The 19,643-nt window shown below is 33.0% G+C and overlaps 2 protein-coding genes across 10 annotated transcripts; one reads left to right on the plus strand and one right to left on the minus strand.

Moving 5' to 3' along the window:
- Positions 1-1,730: 1,730 nt before the first annotated feature.
- Positions 1,731-8,831, minus strand: LOC128892177 (glutamate receptor ionotropic, delta-2). 4 transcript variants are annotated; one of them, XM_054152365.1, is made up of 9 exons: positions 7,985-8,831; positions 6,177-6,250; positions 5,903-6,079; positions 5,166-5,392; positions 4,957-5,066; positions 3,932-4,125; positions 3,751-3,856; positions 3,494-3,686; positions 1,731-2,302 (listed from the first exon to the last, which is right to left on the minus strand). In XM_054152365.1, the coding sequence occupies exons 1-9, from the start codon at positions 8,058-8,060 to the stop codon at positions 1,819-1,821; spliced, it is 1,641 nt and encodes a 546-aa protein (XP_054008340.1). In that variant the 5' UTR covers positions 8,061-8,831; the 3' UTR covers positions 1,731-1,818. The 4 variants fall into 4 exon arrangements, with proteins under 4 accessions (XP_054008340.1, XP_054008338.1, XP_054008337.1 ...); XM_054152363.1 differs by having other exon boundaries at positions 5,166-5,395; XM_054152362.1 differs by having other exon boundaries at positions 3,751-4,125.
- A 3,114-nt stretch (positions 8,832-11,945) lies between these two features.
- LOC128892178 (RNA-binding protein RO60-like) lies at positions 11,946-19,591 on the plus strand. 6 transcript variants are annotated; one of them, XM_054152370.1, is made up of 9 exons: positions 11,946-12,493; positions 12,852-13,062; positions 13,132-13,498; positions 13,580-13,791; positions 13,875-14,080; positions 14,145-14,265; positions 14,332-14,738; positions 14,809-14,970; positions 15,658-19,591. In XM_054152370.1, the coding sequence occupies exons 2-8, from the start codon at positions 12,868-12,870 to the stop codon at positions 14,939-14,941; spliced, it is 1,641 nt and encodes a 546-aa protein (XP_054008345.1). In that variant the 5' UTR covers positions 11,946-12,493; positions 12,852-12,867; the 3' UTR covers positions 14,942-14,970; positions 15,658-19,591. The 6 variants fall into 6 exon arrangements, with proteins under 6 accessions (XP_054008345.1, XP_054008346.1, XP_054008341.1 ...); XM_054152371.1 differs by having other exon boundaries at positions 16,633-19,591; XM_054152366.1 differs by having other exon boundaries at positions 11,947-12,493; positions 14,809-19,591.
- The last annotated feature ends 52 nt before the right edge of the window (positions 19,592-19,643 follow it).

A 19,643-nucleotide genomic window follows, 5' to 3' on the forward strand; every position in this document is an offset into this window, starting at 1 on the left:
ATATGTTTGTATCCTTAAAATGTACTCGGTCTATGGGCTCGACTTAGAGCCTATGATCTTTTAAATAAATTCAGTTCAATTCAATATTAAAGTGCATGGTAAGCTCCAATTTGCACTGTCAAGATACATCGAATTAACAATCTTTGTCTTAATTAAGGCAAAGAGTTATAATTATAACTAGTTAGTGTTATAGTTATATATAATCTCTCCAAAAAAGAACACTATATAAATATACATTTGTAAACTATTGTAAAATTATCTTATATCTATATTGAACATTGCTATACTTTAATCCTGTCTTTTTCTTTTCCTTATTTACTAATATTTTTTTATCAATTAACTCATTATCATAGATTACATGCTGTAAAATTAAAGAGATAACTGAAAAATTACTAATGTATAATGTCCTGTTGGCTAATATTTATAATGTTGAATGAAAATACTGTTTCAGAATAGAATGTAAGTACTACTTACTAATTAGTAACCTTAAGGTTACGAGGGCGATAGTTTTGTGTAGCTAATATTTAATATATCCTTAAAATTAAAATTGAAGCGTTACTATAGTAATATTAGTTATAACTAATGGGTCTATTACAATACTTGTTGTTTATTGATTATAACTATTCATAGATGATACATTTGACGTAGGAAATAACGTTCGCGTAATTATACTGGTACAATGAATATTCAAATGTTACTCTTTTTTTAAGAATTCTTTAAATGACCGCATGTAATACGATGAGGTGTTTTTTATGGATGTATACAATCAAAGTTACAAAATATTTGTATCTATGAAAAATAAGTTAACAGGTTTCTACACTTTGGGCGCATCTAGAAAGACCATCGCTCACTGAGCGGCTCAGAGAGCGGGTTTTAATATCAGTAGCGCCATCGGTGGCAAAACGCCCAAGTTTGTAACGAAAATAGATTCCACTCTTGCTACTAGATGGCGCCTCAAACTAAAGGGTCGATAATCATTACTAACCAAATAATTGTTTACTAAAACAATCAATTTGACGTATTAACTAATATATTGTAGTGCTATAAAACAAAGAATCGTAGTAATTATGCATTTATAAAAAGTAAAGAATAATTTATTAAAATGTATCGGTGGCGCCAATTATCAGCAAGAGTGGCAACTATTTTCGCTACAAGCTTAGGGGTTTTCTCACCGATGGCGCCACTAGGTCTATATATGTAGGGATTCTACATAAAAGAATTCCGAACATGAACTAAAACCGAACTTTAACAACAAGATAATTTATTTAAACAAGAACAATAAAATAAGATTAACAATTTGAATTCAAGGAGCTGGTTGGAAACACGTTTGAACTGTAGAATGTTAAAAATAATTGCAACTAACGGAAAAATGAATTACGCGACAAAAGAAAACGTAATTAAAATCCGCTACGTTCAAACGCAATAGCCAATTATAAACAATTATCAATGTGAATTATGAAACATGTCTGAAGTGTGAAACATGTGTGAAGTGTGATACATGTGTGAAGAACTATACATGTAAAAATCGATAAATGTGTGTAACTCCACAAATACCAAAATAGGGTAATGAGACCATAATATCCTATGTCGGTATTTAGACTTGGTTTTACCAGTAGAAAGAGGAACTATTTTATGACAAACTTGATCGTTTTCCCGATAGAGGCGCTGACTTCCGGCTCGGTGACACGAAGAGAAAGGTAGGTGAATATTACATTTTTCCTTATTTCTTTATTAACATATGGCGAAGATAATATAAGATTTCATTAAACATTATTATAAACAGCAGATTTTTGTCATCAATATGAATATTGCGTTCAATTAACTCGCATATTGGAAGAGAATAGCCGAAGGGGTCCTTATAGGAATTAATCTTCGATCGCCGGCGCTGTCAGTGACTACATAGTAATTTCTTCCGTTAATTAATTCTTGCTTTCTTTGCATCAAGATGTTTTCTGGGGGTTGATAAATGTCCGGCGTATTACCCTTTAAGAATGTTATCCGCTTTTGACGCAAACTATTTTTCTTCGAATGATCCGATTTTACTCTCAGAGCAAGAGAGTTGCGCGTGTCTCGTTGCTTGCTGTATTTTATACGGCTCCATATAAACGCGAAAATGATTTCAAACAGAAAAATAATCGAGGCGATCGCGTATCCTGCGACGACGACTTTGTACGTTAAAAGGAGATCGGTGTTCCGCAGTTGTCTTTCGGTCGAACGGAGGTCAACCGGACAAATTTCTGCTAACGGTAGGTCCTCTTCTTGTCTGTGTTGTATAATACCTGTCTCTACTAATCTAAGCAACCTGAAATTAGGAAAGGAACGTATTATACGACGGTATTCGTTAATTTTATACACGGGTTATTCAAATTTCTACAATAACTATCCCTTCGATTAAGGGGGGAGTTTGGTCCAGCTAATGTATTTTTCTAGTGCATATAATTTCCGGATATAATTAATTTTTGTTATTGAAACTTCTTTTACATATAAAGGCACGTTCAAGGAAGAAAATTTGACAGTGTAGATTTAATTTGAATGTATACATAGATAGATGTAGTAGCCGCAACGAATGGATTCGGTCAAAACGGTGGGATACGTGAAGCACCGGGAAAACATCTAATAGGTAAAATCAGAAAATGTTTTTCATTAGTAGGTACGTAAAATGCGTATGAACCTCAATTTGCAAAAAAAAATTGTTAATTGCAAAAATGGCGGCAAAAAACATGAAAGTGAACGATACATGTCGGCCGTTATTTTGCAATAACTTTATGCTATAATAATAATTCATTAAGAGTCGAGGTTCATAAGCATATAAACTTAATTACCTTCAATTTAAGCGTTGAATCAAGTGAATCGGATAAAAATTTGATGAGCTATGCGTCCCACCGTTTTGACCGAATCCTTTCCTTGCGACTACTATATCTATACAGGGTGTTCAAAAAGAAGCATTCAATATTTATATGGTGGATAGGGCACACTGGACCGAGTAAAGAAGCTTTAGTAAACATAGGTCCAAAGGTCAACCGTTTCTGAGATATAAACATTTTTGTTTGCTAGTATCATGATTGAGAAGATAGAGAACTCATTTGAGTGATACAGAGCTCACTTCTGTACACGAAAGTGAAGAAATGAAATTGACGAAATTATCGGCACTTGAATGGAAACATTCAGAACGCAATTTATAAACGCTGACATAAACATCGCATGCGATGGAAGCAAGTAAGTCAATCATGACACTAAATGTTTGCTACAGCTTTTTTACTCAGTACAGTGTGCCCTATACACCATATAAATATTGAATGCTTTTTGTTTAACACCCTGTATACGAATACATTCAAATTAAATCTACACTGTCAAATTTTCTTCTTTGAAAGTTCCTTTATACGTAAAAAAAAGTTTCAATAACAAAAATTACTTATATCTGAAAATTATATGCATTAGAAAAATACATTAGCTGGACCAGACTCCTCTCTTGATAGTTGTAGGCGGAGTTTACATTTTATTAATATGGTTCTCAATGATGGAACCATTCAGAGGAAATCCAAATGCACGATTTGTCACCAAGATGTTTCCAGGCATTATAACGTAAGTGCAGCGCAGGCTATGATCCAAGTGTCTGCGAGTTTTGTTTATGTAATCTTGGAATATTAAAGTTTGCAGATAGTGTGCTTCTCCCAGGAATAGCCTTTCTAAAAACAGATAAAGAAAGTAAAAGAACGTACTCGTTCGAGTAACTCGATATTCGATACATACTCGTGCTAACGGAATTTAAAATGGCCTTTGACGGCTCGTAATATATAAAAACACCTTTTCCTTGTCGTTTGCTCGCATTCAACAAGCTCAAATCGTTGTAATGGTTCTGAAAAAAAAAGAAAAGAAAATTAGACAAAATTCGAAACACTTTACTGCCGGTAGACATTGGCCGAGATTTTACTTGGGAAAGAAGAAAATCAACTGTACGTCCTTTGTAAGTGACCCAACTGTAACCCTTGTGAACGATATCCTGTAAAGAACTAATGGACAAGGTAAACTGAGGCTTCGTAAGGAACGCCGTGAGATTCGCCGTATAGAAAGATGTCAGTATCAATATAAAAATCCACCAAGTAGCAAAGAGCATTCGCGTTGAATCTAGAATTTAACGAAAGTGACACCGTGTCAATCTTAGTTATTACAGTGAGTAACTTTAATATTCGGACACTATGAGATTTTTACTTTGTTACATAATGACTTCGTTTCTAATCAAACAAATAAAAAACATAATCAAGTATTATATTAAGGTACAGTGGGTGTAGAATGTATTCGTATACCGATCAATTTCCCAAAGAACTTTTCTGTGAAATTGTAGTTTCTTAACTTCTTTTTTTATAATCAATGATATTTAACATATTCTCGGAAGTCTCTAAGATAGATATAGTCCAAACAACATTTACTAGTTGATATAATTTGTGAAATTAACAAAAGAATGCGAAAAGTGGGTAAAAGTATAGAAGCAATAAGTATTTGTACTCACTTTTCGCATTTTTTTGTTAATTTCACAAATTATATTAACTAGTAAATGTTGTTTGGGCCATATCTATTTCAGAGATTTCCAAGAATATGTAAAATATCATTGATTATAAAAAAAGAAGTTAAGAGACTACAATTTCACACAAAAGTTTTTTGGGAAATTGATCGGTGTACGAATACATTCTACACCCACTGCAGTTTCTAAAAGTGTCCGAATATTAAAGTAACGCGAAAATCAGACAATGTTTTGTTTAAATCGTGTTATTTAACAACTACGGTAAGTTACGTAAATAATACTTATACTATTGTTTACTAAACATATACGTTGATATAATACATGATTATGTTTTTTGCTTGTTTTGTTAGAAACAAAGTTATGATGTGATGATGTAAAAATGTTATAGTGTCCGAATGTTAAAGTTACTCGCTGTACAGCGACAAACTGTACTTTACCTGTCGTAGCGACGATGTTCGTCCCCTGTTTCAAAAGGGAACTGTAAACAAACCAGAAACAGGAGGTCAAACTGAACCTCTCAGAGTCTGGATCGTGCCATAATTTTGATCTGCAACACGAGATCGAATAGTAACGATCGATCGGTACACATTTCGCTGAAGATGAAGATTCGAAAATTCGTTTCTTTCGTTAGTTTTATGGTAAACACCTGATATAAGCAAAGAAATAAATAACCGGTCCCACGAAGACCAACGACGCCAGAACCAGAATCCAAACGGTCCTTTCGAATGGTGCCAAGAGACCCGAACCAGTAGCCGATTCGTGTGGTCTCTTCATTAAGGCTGTTAATTTCATTTCGTCCAGGAAAGTACTGAACGTGCAGTATCGTCGCATTTCCGGCAATACCGGAAGATACGCGACAGCTATGTCCACCTTCTGCTTAAATGTAACTATGTAATTACGCTAGTTCGCAGCCAAAATCTACATTCAATGTCGCTATCTTTTTTCTTGTGTATTTCGGAACGCCAAACTCGAAAATCGCAATGAAAATTTTTTCTACGAATAGGTTTTCAAGATATGAATTTTTTAATCCTTTTTTCGATTCTTTTCTGAGGGAGATTCACATTTTAGGGGCAAATATCTCCAGTTCAAAAATTCATATCTCGAAAATCTATCCATAGAAAAATTCTTCATTGCGATTTGCGAGTTTAGCGGGCCAAAATACATAAGAAAAAAATTGTGGCATTGAATGTACATTCTTTTTCTTTTTATTTCATAAAGTAATGTTATTTACTATACTTCTTTCGCAATTACTCCATTCATTCCATTCCAAGGAAACATTCATTAAATTTGCCGATTTTTATACGATGCTTCGATAGCTATCGAATATTCAAAAAAATATTGACGATTTACACGAACGAGGATGTTTCGTCGGAAGTTCGTTACCTTTTCGTACAGTAAACTAAGAACGCCGCTGTTCTCATTGCCAAGTATATGCTCTCTTGGCGGAATAATGGTGTACGAGAAGTTCAACCTCGAGCTGAGCAAATCGAGGATATAAAATGCGTATCCTTTACCAATCCATTTTCCGTTCTCTTCGACGATCCCTGAGAACGGCATGTCCTGCAACAAGAACAACTTTGAGATTCGCTTAATATCAGCGCCGATATCGATTTAAATAAAGATCGTCGTTGTACAATTTTCGTACGACGAAACTTACATTCCAGGACGTTACCGTAACGTGCGACGGTATCGGAGTCTTTGGTTTATCGTCCGCCTCGTTCGCGACATTACCTAATTATTTAAAAGTGCAAGAACAAATGCGTTGCAAATGAAATGACAGGAACGGACAAAAGGAGGGTGTTAAGAAATGCTCATTTTTCGCATCGCCTGGAAATGAAAAATTCATGCAGGATCTTTTAGAGTGTCTCCCAATGAACAAAAAATGTCGGTATCACTTTCCCGAGAAACGATGGAAAAGTTGTCAAAAATACGTTCAAAGTATGAATGTGATGATAACGGAACTTGCGTATATTTTACATTTCGTCGTCTTCTTCTTCGGATATCGAACTGTCCTCGAAATATTTAACGACTTTTTATACGTCCTGCGATTACTCCGACATTATATCGATATTTTTTAATGAATTTCAATTCATTAACTTGTTCAACTGTTAATGGTTTCCGAGTTTCCACTACAGAGAATCGAAAGCCACCGATCCGCAAGGGAAATATCACCCGGTTCAAAGTAACTTACTCGAGAGTATCGAAACGTCTTAAAAATGATTAATAAGAATAATAAATAATAATAAATAAAATATATATAATATAAGAAATAAATAATAGGATTAAATGAAAGTTGTCAAAGAAAAGATCAGAGAAAAGAGATATTGTAACTAAAATAATCAGATCTGTTTTCTTTTTTGGCACAATTCCAACATATGGAGGTTACAGAATTAGAGTTTTTCCCCAGATTAACTTACAACGATCTATACTTATACGCATGTGGAACATACCAAATGAATAACCAAGCATCTGGTTATTACGCCGGCCATATAAATGACAGCGGAGATTTTGAATTTCAAGTCGCAGTACCATCGTACAATATTGATTTAAAAAAATACCAGATTGATGTGGAACCAATTAACGCCATTTTACTTCAAACGAAACTGCATTCACGACATTCAAATAGTTTAAAATACTTTGTACATGTACTAATTGATAAAAGTAAAACCGCACTGGAAGCCATACTTGCACACTCATGTGGATGCAAAGTCGGAGTACGCGTTGTTGGTTGCTGTTCCCATGTAGCCATGATTATATGGTACTTTGGATTTGCTCGATTTGCTGAGTTCCTTAATACTTATTTCGAAGACGGTTCGATATCCGAAGAAGAAGACGACGAAATGTAAAATATACGCAAGTTCCGTTATCATCACATTCATACTTTGAACGTATTTTTGACAACTTTTCCATCGTTTCTCGGGAAAGTGATACCGACATTTTTTGTTCCTTGGGAGACACTCTAAAAGATCCTCCATGAATTTTTCATTTCCAGGCGATGCCAAAAATGGCCATTTCTTAACACCCTCCTTTTCATCTGGATGAAAATGGCTACGAATTATGAACAAGAATACGAATGTAGATATAGATTAACAATAAGTAAGGCTGTGGACTTGGGGGAGGGGGACTTAAATATCAGTCTACGAATACTAAAATAATTTCGACAAATGCTTAAGGAACAAATTATTTTCAATTTGATAATATTTTCTCGACCGATTAAATTTAATAATACGTTCCTTTCTCCATCTCTCTGCTTTCCTTATCATCGGCACCTCGAATCGTTATCTAGCCCCGATGCTTATAAGCCTTTAAGTCTTTTTTACTCGCCAGTGTAATTGTTACGAGCGAACAACCGCCGAATAAATACGAACGAATTAATTCGTTTGTGTAATTTTTTTTTTCTTTTCTTTTTTACGCGTCGTTGAATTATCGTTTACGTTTGAAAAGCGAACTCGAGTAACCGCGTACCTTGACTATCGACGCAACGGGTGCAGTGTTGCAACCAGACGACCGTTGCAACAAGTAAAGCGCGGGAGAAGAGCATCCTTCGATGAAAACCAAGACTACATTTGTATTTTTTACACTGTAATGCGACAGAGACGATTCCAAGTTTGCAGATGGAATCTAACGGCACAACATAGCAGGTGCCAGGGTGAATCGATACTGACGTGGTCACATCCTTGCTGACAGTGACCCGGTTGACATACACGCTGTGACAGTTTACGCATTTACGTATCGCAAGGGTGTCCTTATAAAATTACGTTCCTATGGAAGTGATTCCCTGTTCGGAGAGAAATCGAACTCGATTAAAGCAAATTCGACGGAAAAAACAAATAATTTAATCTTATACAAAAATTGCATATTATGTACTATTTAGATAATAAATTATATAATATTATGTGATATACGGAACGATAACTTCTCTTGAAAATTACCAAGGCATACAGTGAGTGTAGAAAGTATTCGTACACCGATCAATTTCCAAAGAAACTATGTAAAATTGTAATTTATTAACTTATTTTTTATAAACAATGACATTCTACATATTCTCGGAAATCTCTAGAATGGATAGAGTACAAAAAAAAATTAGCTATTTATGTAAGTTGCGAAATTAACAAGGAAAAAACAATTAATCGATAGAAATATTGAAGCAATAAGTATTCGCACAACTGTTTAATTTTTAAAACTTCATTAAAAAAAAAGAAATTTACATTAATTTACAAGTATATAATACTTTCTTCGTGGGGTTTCCTTTTGACTTTATAATTATTGTAACTCTTCTAAGCATTAAATTAACTAAATTATTAGTTATTCGAAGTGGAATCTTTTACCATTCCTCTATTAGAGCCATTGTTAAAAGTATTAGGTTGTCACAAAAGTTTCTTTCGTGAGTTACATTAAATTATTTTCTGTGGCAGTGTTTATATAAATAGACAATCTAATTGCTTAGACATTGATGCTGTAACAGTAATGAAGCAAAATGAATCATACACAAATCAGTAATGTAACATAAAACATAAAATATTATGTATATATTAATTATTAATAAAACGAAAGAAACTTTCGGGACAACCTAATGCTTTACTGGAAATTTGATGTTTTCTAATTCGTACGGAGTAATAAACTAATGTGTTTACGTTACAAACTCTACTGTAAATGGTTCGTCATAAGAATCGTACAAATACTGATTGCTTCTATACTTTTACCCACTTTTCGCATTCTTTTGTTAATTTTACAAATTATATCAACTAGTAAATGTTGTTTGGACTATATCTATCTTAGAGACTTCCGAGAATATGTAAAATATCATTGATTATAAAAAAAGAAGTTAAGAAACTACAATTTCACACAAAAGTTTTTTGGGAAATTGATCGGTGTACGAATACATTCTACACCCACTGTATATTACTATATATAATACCATTAAAAAAACTGTGTTTCACATACCCAATTTTCAATGGAAATCAACGCCGAAAATCACGCAACACGAGACACCCTCTATACTATTGCGCGAAGACGGAAAACACGATCATTAAAATGAGAACAAAAAATCGATTCTATTTAAACAGTTTTTATTACAACTTCAAACGCAAACTACGTATTTCGTTCGAATGCATTACGATTCATTCGAACGTCGAAAATGGAATTGCAAAAGTGTCTCGATCGAGAGAAAGTACGATTTGTTATTACATACGTCGGATTCTTATTAGTAGTATTTATGCTGAGAATTATTGATATACATTTTATATTAATCTATTATTCACTTTTTCCGGGTGTGCAAATTTATTTTCTCAAACTTAGCGGCGTCCCTAGCGTCTTCCTTTGAAAGAAAACAACACCATTATGTTGCGTTGCAGTGGGTGCATCTGGAAAAGGAAAACCGCTCGTTTAGCTGATCTGAGAGCAGATTTTACTACCGATGGAAATTTTGTACCGCATTGTGGTGTAATATAGACCCCTAGTGTCTAGAACACCTTAAATAAATAAATAAATAAATAAATAAAGAAAGAAAGAAAGAAAGAAAGAAAGAAAGAAAGAAAGAAAGAAAGAAAGAAAGAAAGAAAGAAAGAAAGAAAGAAGGAAAGAAAGAAAGAAAGAAAGTACCAGTGGTGCCATCGGTGAGAAAACCCCCAAGCTTGTAGGGAAAATAGTTGGCACTCTTGCTGCTACATGACGCCACCGATACATTTTAATCAATTATTCTTTACTTCTTGTAAATGCATAATTACTACGATTCTTTGCTTTATAGCACTACAATATATTAGTTAATACGTCAAATAGATCGTTTTATTAAACAATTATTTGGTTAGTAATAATTATCGACCCTTTATTTTGTGACGCCATCTAGCAGCAAGAGTGAAAACTATTTTCGTTACAAACTTGGGCGTTTTACCACCGATGGCGCCACTGATATGTTCGTTTGTTTATTGACTTTATTGGATTAAAGTGCGTACATTCGGAGTAGTACTTTGCACTACCATGTGCTGCTCTCTTTGTACATTTTTTCTCCTAAACTTTTTACAATAATATTACTTAATCATTATTCTTATTGGTTTACTTTCTAATTGATATACTTCTCAAAACTAATCGCAATAAGGAATAACGAAACAATAAACTTTTTAATTTGTAAGTCGAGGTTGTCAAACTCTTTATTATATTATGTTAATAGAATTTATATAGGAATAGTAACTTGTCTATTTTGTATATATATATATATATATAAATTCTATTAAATTATGCATATATATATATATATATTTTGTATATATATATATATATATATGCATAATTTAAGTTACTATATAATATAATATATATATATAAAATTGGTTTACTTTCTAATTGATATATATATAATTGGTATATATATAATCTTTTGTAAAGTTATGTACTTTTTCTTTTAACCTAGTACTATTCAGTCTTCATGTTGATCTCCTTTTTTTTTATTCTAAATGTACATATATAATACTGTATATGCCTTAAATTTTCTACTAGATTTTACTATTATATATGTTTTTCAAGACTAATTTTAAATAGGAACTTTCTTTGTACTTTTAATCTTTGGTTACTCCTTTTATTTTAGTATACCCTTATCACGCTTCCTCTGTAGTGTTTGGCAGTTTCATGCTTCTTTGAGTATCCAATACTCTTCCTTTTTTGTTTGTTGGTTTTTTTTTTTATAACGTCTTATTGATACTTTTTAGAAAAGTGTTCAATGTTTTGTATACTTTAACCTTATGTCATTTTATTAACTCGATTGCTGACTTCCCCACTTTCTCAATTTCTTGTCATATTGTCCATATTGTCCATATGATGTTTCGTTCCACATTATATAGCCCACATTCAAATAAGACGTGGTCTATATCTTCATATTCCTAGCCGCATGGACAAGTTGAATCTTCTACTATCTCTTTCCTTGGAAGCGATGCTCTTAAATTATAGTGATTACACCTGATCCTTGAGATAGTTCTTATTGTTGGTCTATCTAATTTATCTTTGTATTTTATAAACCTAGGTTTATATCTTGCTCTCTTGTAATTTGGTCCTATTTCTCTCATAAAGAGAGTTCCCTTCTCTCTCCTTGTTTCCATTGCCTTTTCTTTGAAACTATTTCAACATTCTTCTTTTAGATCCGCTAGAAAGTCTTTTACCGCCCAGAGATGGGCAAAACCCTAGGTCGCCTAGGCTTTGAATAAATCTGAAGTTTGCCGATGTGTTTGTCTCGTTTCCTTCTTTGGAAAATGTTCAAAAGAGGAAACGAGACAAACATATCGGCAAACTTCAGATTTATTCGAAGTCTAGGGTTTTGCCCATCACTGTTTACCGCCACTAATATTAAAACCCGCTCACTGAGCCGCTCAGTGAGCGGTGGTCTTTCTAGATGCACCCAAAGTGTAGGAACCTGGTAACTTTTCTTTCATACATACAAATATCTTGTAATTATGATTGTATACTTCCATAAAAAAATATCTTATCGTATTACACGCGAAGTCATTTAAAGAATTCTTAAAAAAAGAGTAACATTTGAATATTCATTGTAACTACACGAACGTTAAACGTGTATACGCATGTAGCGAATATTCACTATTGCTTTATGGTGAATAGAATACGTATCGTAAAGACTGTTGTTACTTGTTACTGCTGTGGCAAAAAAAAAGTTATTTGAAAGTACTTAAAAGATCAACCGAATTTCAACTAAAAGAAGAAAAAAGAAACGATATCGAGATGCAAAATATCAGCTAACATGAGAAATATATAATCTTGTTTGAGAATTCAAAAGCGTTTATGTTGTCGAAGCATTCACGGCTTTCTAGGGGTCAATGAGCTTTTGTGTTGTTACCAGTTGTTACTTGACTTGAGATCTTCACGGACCGTGTAAATTCTTCCGTCGGTACATGCTCAAGTACGTTTTTGCACGTCATAAACGTCGCTTTGTATGATTGTATTTCAAATTGTTCCCCTCTCGATTGACAAAAGGTAATAGGGATCGATTGTTCGTGACAACAACTGATGACAAAAGGCTTTTCTAACTGTGCACGATATGTAGTTGTATGTGCGATATACAAAACTGGATCGTACATTAGTATTCCGTATTTTCATGTTACCTTATCAGGTCATCCAGTGATATCTGTTTGTATATTCCATTATGAATTGAACGTGTAAAGATCTTGGATTTAAAATAATATATTTAAAGTGGTCATGAACACCTGGTCTGCTTTTCAAATAAATATGTTCTAACTATCTGTGAATAAATTTATACGCAGTAGTAATAGTAATAATAGGAACAAAATAATAAAAGCATGTTGTGTCAAAGTTTATAAATTATATTTTGTAGAACTGTGAATTAAGAAATGGCTGTACAGTTGGATCCAAACGATCCTGAGATACGACTAGCACAGTTTCTTTATGTTGGGAAAGAATATCCGGATTATCAACCTGGAAACTGGTTTGTTCACAATTACTTTTTGGCTAGAAATGTTCCGTCTATAGAAGAATTAGCCGAAAATACAGAGAAACAGTTATTACCAGTTCAAATAATCACGAAGGTAAGATTTTAGAATCTATGGAAAACGTTACATGTAAATGATATATATTGGTAATATTTTGCTTTTTAGGCATTTGAAAGTAACATTGTTCCAAATCCAGAAACGTTAGTATTTGCTCTTGCTGTTTGCTGTAGGCAAATGAAAAGCGAAGGTTTACGACATGCAGCATACGCAGCTGTAGATAAAATCTGTTCATCGCCGCAACATTTTATTTTGTTCATAAAATTTGCTTCCCAAATAAGTAAACAAAAGGAACTCGATGCAGCTGGTAGTACGAAACATGGATGGGGCCAAGGCTTAAGAAAAGCTGTAAATAATTGGTATTTATCGAAAACTCCAATGGAATTAGCAAAATGTGTGACAAGGTACAAAGGCAGATATGGATGGAAACATAAAGATATTATAAAATTGTCGCATCCTGTACCCAATAATCCTGGTACGTATTTTATCGCGATGTAATCGTCAAGTAGATCGTCGCGTTTAACCATTAATGAATTTTTTATATATTTTTAATTAGCGATAGAAGTGGTCCTCAAGTATGTAGTACGTGGTGTGGATGAGATAAAAAAAACTTACAGAGAAGATTCCAGATTTACAGAAATAGTAGAATACATTGAACACGTCGAAGATTTTAAACACTGTAGAGACGAAATTCAAGCGGCAGGTCTTTTGGAAATATATAAATTAACGTTAGATCATGTACCTGGACATTTGTTAAAGTCTAAAGAGGTAAAACTACAGAATGAAAATAAGAATTCTTTGATATTCTTGTATCCGATGTATCTCGTATATATTGTAATTTTTATCCGTAGGTCTGGAACGCATTGATACCGTCGATGAATTTAGTTACACTTTTAAACAATTTGCAAAGAATTCATAATCTCCAGTTATTGAAACCGAATGCTTTAACAGTTTCTAAAATAGTAGATCAAATCACTAACGAAGAATACATTACTAGAGATAAGGTTCACCCAGCTTTAGTTTTAATAACGATAAGGGATTACGAAAACTCTGGAAAGTAAGTAGTCGTTAATCGAGTAATAAGTAGTCGTTAATGTTGCTTAATTCAAATTCTTCTGAAGGCCATTGTCATACGAAAAACGAAAAATCAAAGAACAAATCGATAAACCTTCGCCAACTCCAACTAAACCGAATTCTAAAATCATTGATGCTCTTTATAAAATGTTAAATCTTTCGTTTCATGTGAGTATAAATATTTTTTTACATTACTTCCGTTCGATCGTTATATTACTACATATATTTTTACAGCACATTCAACCGACTGGGTTACGGTACATGGTAACAATCAATATGAATAAAGTGATGTTAGAAAGACATACTTGGCGCAGTAGTAATGTGAACGGTGCGGAAGCAGGATGCATGATCGCAGTTGCACTTCTTCGCAGTGAGAAGAATGTCACCGTTGCGACGTTTAAAAACGTTGGAATTCATACCGTCAACATTGATAAGACAGCTTCTTTTGGCCAGGCTATGAGACGATTACAGCAGATGCCTGTTGGAAATGTCAATTTGGGTAAACCAATGTCGTGGGCTGCTTATCAGAATAATAAATACGACGTATTTATTAACGTTGTAGATCAAATATTAGAAAAAGCTGATAGTTCCGAAGAAGCCCTTCAAGCATACAGGACAAAACTGAAACTTCCAAATACAAAGTGAGTCCCTTCTAAAGTACCCTTTCAACGAACGATAATTGACATATTTCATTTGTTCGTTTATTTTCAGATTAATAAACTGTGCTGTATGTTTTTCTTCAACCTATCGCAAAGAAAAACGTGACAATGGTATTTTAACTATTAATGGTTTCGACGCTAGTGTTCCCATAGTTATACAGGCGTTTGCAAAGTCTCTGTTTTAATCATCGCACGCATACAAATTCTTTCTTTGGTAAGCAACACTAGCTAATCAGTTATGATGCTTTTAGAATGACAGTAACTTAATTATTAAATCATTTTTATAACATCGTCAATTAAGAAACACTTCAAAACACTTAGATTATCGCAATCAGACTTTTAAAGAATACCTTAGTATTTTCGTAAGAATGTTGTTCGTCTGATACATATATAGTAGTCAGAGCATGCAATAGTTATACAAAGTACTACAGAGTACTTTCAAATTAGGATTAACATCCCATCCGATACAAACTTTTCGTGCATTTAGAATTATTATACATCCATTGAAATTCCATTATTAAAACAAAGGGGATTATCGTTAAACGGTAGATGCGAGTATTCGAATAATTGAACAAAATTTGTTTAAACAGTGCCGAAAAAATTGTGTAGCTTAAAATACTTGATTTCGTATTATTGTTAATTGACATTACACGCTCAGTTTTAGTACAAAGTCATACTCGTAAGAAATTATTTACGTTCTCTTTGTTCATATTTAAGTTTGGTACAACGAGGAAAAGAATTTCTCGGCACTTAACAACTAGCTTCATTACTAACTCTTAACATTATAATTACGTCATATAAATACTAACACGTCAACATTATAGGATACTATTTACTGCATGCTTTAACATTTAGGATGAGCTGTGTAACATTCGATAGTAATTTTATTTCTGTTTTGAAGGGTGGTCCAATGAATTTTTTGAATATTTATTTAAACGAATGCCGCGCTAATCCAAACAAATCAATAATCATGACGTAAATGAATGTGATACATCTGTGATCGATCATCGTTTGATTAGATAAATGAAAATATTTAAAATAATATGGATCACTTTGTATTATTTGGAAACAAATGCACGTTTACTAATTAATCGCTTTTCATTTTATAAAGTCAGTTGCGCAGCTAAACGAAAAATTAGGATAAGACTGTATATTAGATACAAGTAAGTGTCTAAAGTAACCTAAGGTGCATTTTTTTAACTAATGGTAAAAGATACTTCTACTTTAACATTATTGCCTGCTTATTTCCACTGGTTGGCGGTAAAGCTTTCTGTAATATTTTTAATAAGATATATAGATTTAATATGATTTCGTAGACAATACATTTCTGGGACTGGTGCGCTTCTGGTGATTCGAATAAGAATTTAAAAAAAAATAAATAAATAAAACGTTGAAAAATTTCCCACTGTGATATGCATTTAGCCCCAAAGAGTATAGACTTACATTAGTATAATTTTACTGTTATATTTCATATTTGCCATATCCAAAGTAAATGCGACAAATACTAAATAAACTACTGATATAATACTGTGATACAAAGTACATTATTATTGTTCAAACTAGGTGAAATGATAAGTAAACGTGGCCAGAGGCGCACCATGTTTCTGCTTCATTTGTTGATTAATATCTATATTTACTAACGCAACGATTTTTTTCGTTAAAAAAGAAAAAAAAAGCAAAACAAATACGACAGTATCCAGAGGTACCTCTAATTCTTTCTCGATCCTTGAATTACCGCCATTAAAAACCTTTTGGTTTCCAAAGTGAGAAGCAAAGTTCTTCTTAAGATACGTCGCTAAAAAGTAACAGCGTGGATGAATTCTCAGGTCTGACAAACGTTTAAATTAAGTGCTTAATATTCACGTGTTCTTTGTAGCCTGCTCGGTAATCCATGGATCGATATCTATCGTACAGTACACACACACACACACACATACACACATACACGCAAGTATAAAAATACAACAGCATTTTCATTTTACGAACGAAGAGGAAAGAACACAAATTACGTGTAGTACGGAAAATATTAAGCGTTACGTATTGGCGCGTTACTAAAAATATATATACTTATAATCAATGGAAGCGAATCTCTTAGAACATACTATAATAGTATAAAATTTAGAACGTACCTTCTTAGGAAGGAAATATTATATACCCTTATTTGTTTTATTTTGTAATCATTAACTTTATTTGCGCGACACGTTGTACGGAATTCGACGAAAGTCATCGAAACTAATAGTATTTTTTTAGAGGAACATTTCCTAAATAAGATTCTCGAAACGTTAATGCGCTTATGATTATTTATACAATTAAAAACGAACTCGAATCTGCGTCATTTGCCGAAAACGATGACATCTAAAAGATTTCTTTCGAAGAATGTTCTAAGAATCGCGCATAGATTTACTATTTTACTCATTAAGAGTAAAAGAACGTATGTTACATTTATATTTGTAGCTTATTGTATTCGTTAATAACACATGTAGTAGCTGAATATATAAGGTGTCCCATTTCCTACGATCGTCCTGGATATCTGTGCTTTCGAAGATTTCGAGGAAATGTCGATGGAAAAAATTTATTCGTTTCGTTGCACGTTTTAAGCTTTTAGGATCAACAATGGGACACCTTGTACTCACTCTTACCTAATGATCGAAGAGAAACACGGTATTCGCGTTTGTTCTACTTACATTTTATCCATTTGAAAAAAAGTAAGATTAAATTAAATATCGACACTGTCATTTATCAACTGCCATTTTTTCTGCGTTAAATTCGATTAGTTTTCATCGACTTACCAACGGTACTAAATCTGTGAAACTTTTATCAAACGATATATACTGTATTCTAATAACCACGCGATGTTTCGAGTTCAAAGTTTTTCTATTTCGCAAAATTGTTCAAGATACGAATCTTTTATAGATATTTTATAGATATCAGTTAACGTTTCTTTTCGATCGTGTAGCCTAAATCAAGCATAAATCATCGTTTATTACGGACTTGGACTAATTTTATTTAAAATGAAAATGAAAAACATGTATTTGAAATAATATTTTAGTTCGTCGTTTACAGTAGGAATTAAGTATATTTATTATATTTCGTCAAATTTCAAAACAACTATTTTCAAGAATATTTTGTTATTTAAATTTACGTTACACATCAAAATGAAGTAACCGTGAAATGAGATACGTAATTTAATGTAGTAGTTTACGTAATATTATTTCAAAAGTGTCCAGGTCTGGTCTATTATAAGAATACGTCCGATATGTTAAAAAAGAAAAATAGAAAAAAAAATATGGGAAAAATTATGAAAACCCGAGAACTGTAAAGACCGCCTGAGGTAAAATCTGTACCTCTAATGCTTCTGTTTCGAAGTCTCCTGATTTCATTGGACTGTTAAGTCTAATGAAATGAGAAGAAACAGAGAAATGTGTTCATATTAGTTAAACAAATGAAAAGAAACCTATGAGGAAGACCATTTACCGTAAAGAAAAACAAAGAATACAAATTGCCGCGTTACATTGACATAATGCAAACCTCGTTAGAAATGATACTTTGGTTTCCAGAATCGAGACGTTTGATTTCGATCAGAAAGTATAAATCGTCTGTCTTGTGAATGTACAGTTGAGCGAACAAAGTTTCACGCAGAAATGGGCAAAATTTTATTTGTTTTCTCGAATAACGGATGACGAATGAAATGAATTTATTCGCAAGGTTTATTCGATCGGACGGACTGTTAATCTTTTATTCGTTATTCGAAATTTGTATCCAAATAAGAATTTTACCCGTCTCTGGTTTCACGTATGATAATTTATATTGATTATCAAAGTCTCAGAGTGCACACGAGTACGACAACAGCATGTTCCTTAGGATTAATGAAATAGAGAAAAGAAAAGAAAACTGGAAAAGATTATTGTAATCGCGTATTTAGTGCATCTTTCGTTCGACGATTCGCGCAGGGAATGCTCAATGTTCGTCGTTTATAAATGTCTCGAAGCAATGCCAAACAAATATATATATATTAAATTTTAACGTACAAAACTTAACGAAATACCTTGTACTTGATCGCAATATCAGATTCGTGACGAAGTTGCACTAATTATTGCGAGAAAAGAATTGAAATTCTATCTCACAATTCCATATAGAACGCCTTACGTTTTCGGCCCTACTTTTTAATAAAGCGACGAAGAACTTTAAACGAAAGTACTTTAGATCTGCGAAGTAGACAGAGTCGCTCTTAACGAAGACGGGGCTCGGAGCGAAAACTTGTTACGGGACCTCCTAGAACCACTAGATCGAAAAAAAAAACAATTTTACTTTTATTTATTCATTCGTTCCGGTAACAATTGTCGTGTTCCAAAAAAAAAAAAAAAAAAGAAAACATGTATGTACAGAATGGTACCCCGAGAAGGATATACGCAGTTTTTTTGTTCTGTATAAATTGCGAATAGTATTAACATTATTAATTCCGTTTCGGAAGACATTACTTTGGTAGATGATAAACATTTAAAAGAAGTGATGCTCCATACAAAAATTTTACAGCAAAAAATTTCCACTGTAGAAAATGGTTGTTAATGGGATCCCACATTATTTTTGTACCGCGAGCGAAAATATATTTAGTGACTGGGTCGCTTCGAGCAAACAAAAAAGTATGAGGAAGTTACACAAAAAAAAAAAGAAACGAGTATGTTATATTACTATTATTGCGTCTGTTAATATTATATTTCGATAAAATAGACACAATAGACAATTAATGGTATAGAGAATAATTAAATCTATAAATTTTCAACTGTTTTTGTTATACGATCAAACTGTATCTTCGAATAAAATTTGTTTCAAACCCATCTTGGAAACAGATTTTTCTTGTCTTTTGTGTTTCGATTGAGTATCGTATCT

This window comes from Hylaeus anthracinus, unplaced genomic scaffold, assembly GCF_026225885.1.
Source record: "Hylaeus anthracinus isolate JK02 unplaced genomic scaffold, UHH_iyHylAnth1.0_haploid 12002, whole genome shotgun sequence".
Lineage (NCBI taxonomy): Eukaryota > Metazoa > Arthropoda > Insecta > Hymenoptera > Colletidae > Hylaeus > Hylaeus anthracinus.

What these genes read in the sequence shown, in the direction of transcription:
- LOC128892178 (XM_054152370.1), top strand. Translation starts at nt 12,868, where the DNA reads ATGGCTGTACAGTTGGATCCAAACGATCCTGAGATACGACTAGCACAG. An exon ending in CAGTTCAAATAATCACGAAG is followed by an intron (nt 13,063 to 13,131) that starts GTAAGATTTTAG and finishes TTTGCTTTTTAG; the next exon opens with GCATTTGAAAGTAACATTGT. An exon ending in TCCTGTACCCAATAATCCTG is followed by an intron (nt 13,499 to 13,579) that starts GTACGTATTTTA and finishes ATTTTTAATTAG; the next exon opens with CGATAGAAGTGGTCCTCAAG.
- LOC128892177 (XM_054152361.1), bottom strand. Translation starts at nt 8,060, where the DNA reads ATGCTCTTCTCCCGCGCTTTACTTGTTGCAACGGTCGTCTGGTTGCAA. An exon ending in GAACATCGTCGCTACGACAG is followed by an intron (nt 4,126 to 4,956) that starts GTAAAGTACAGT and finishes GTTAAATTCTAG; the next exon opens with ATTCAACGCGAATGCTCTTT. An exon ending in GAGAACCATATTAATAAAAT is followed by an intron (nt 2,303 to 3,493) that starts GTAAACTCCGCC and finishes TCCTAATTTCAG; the next exon opens with GTTGCTTAGATTAGTAGAGA.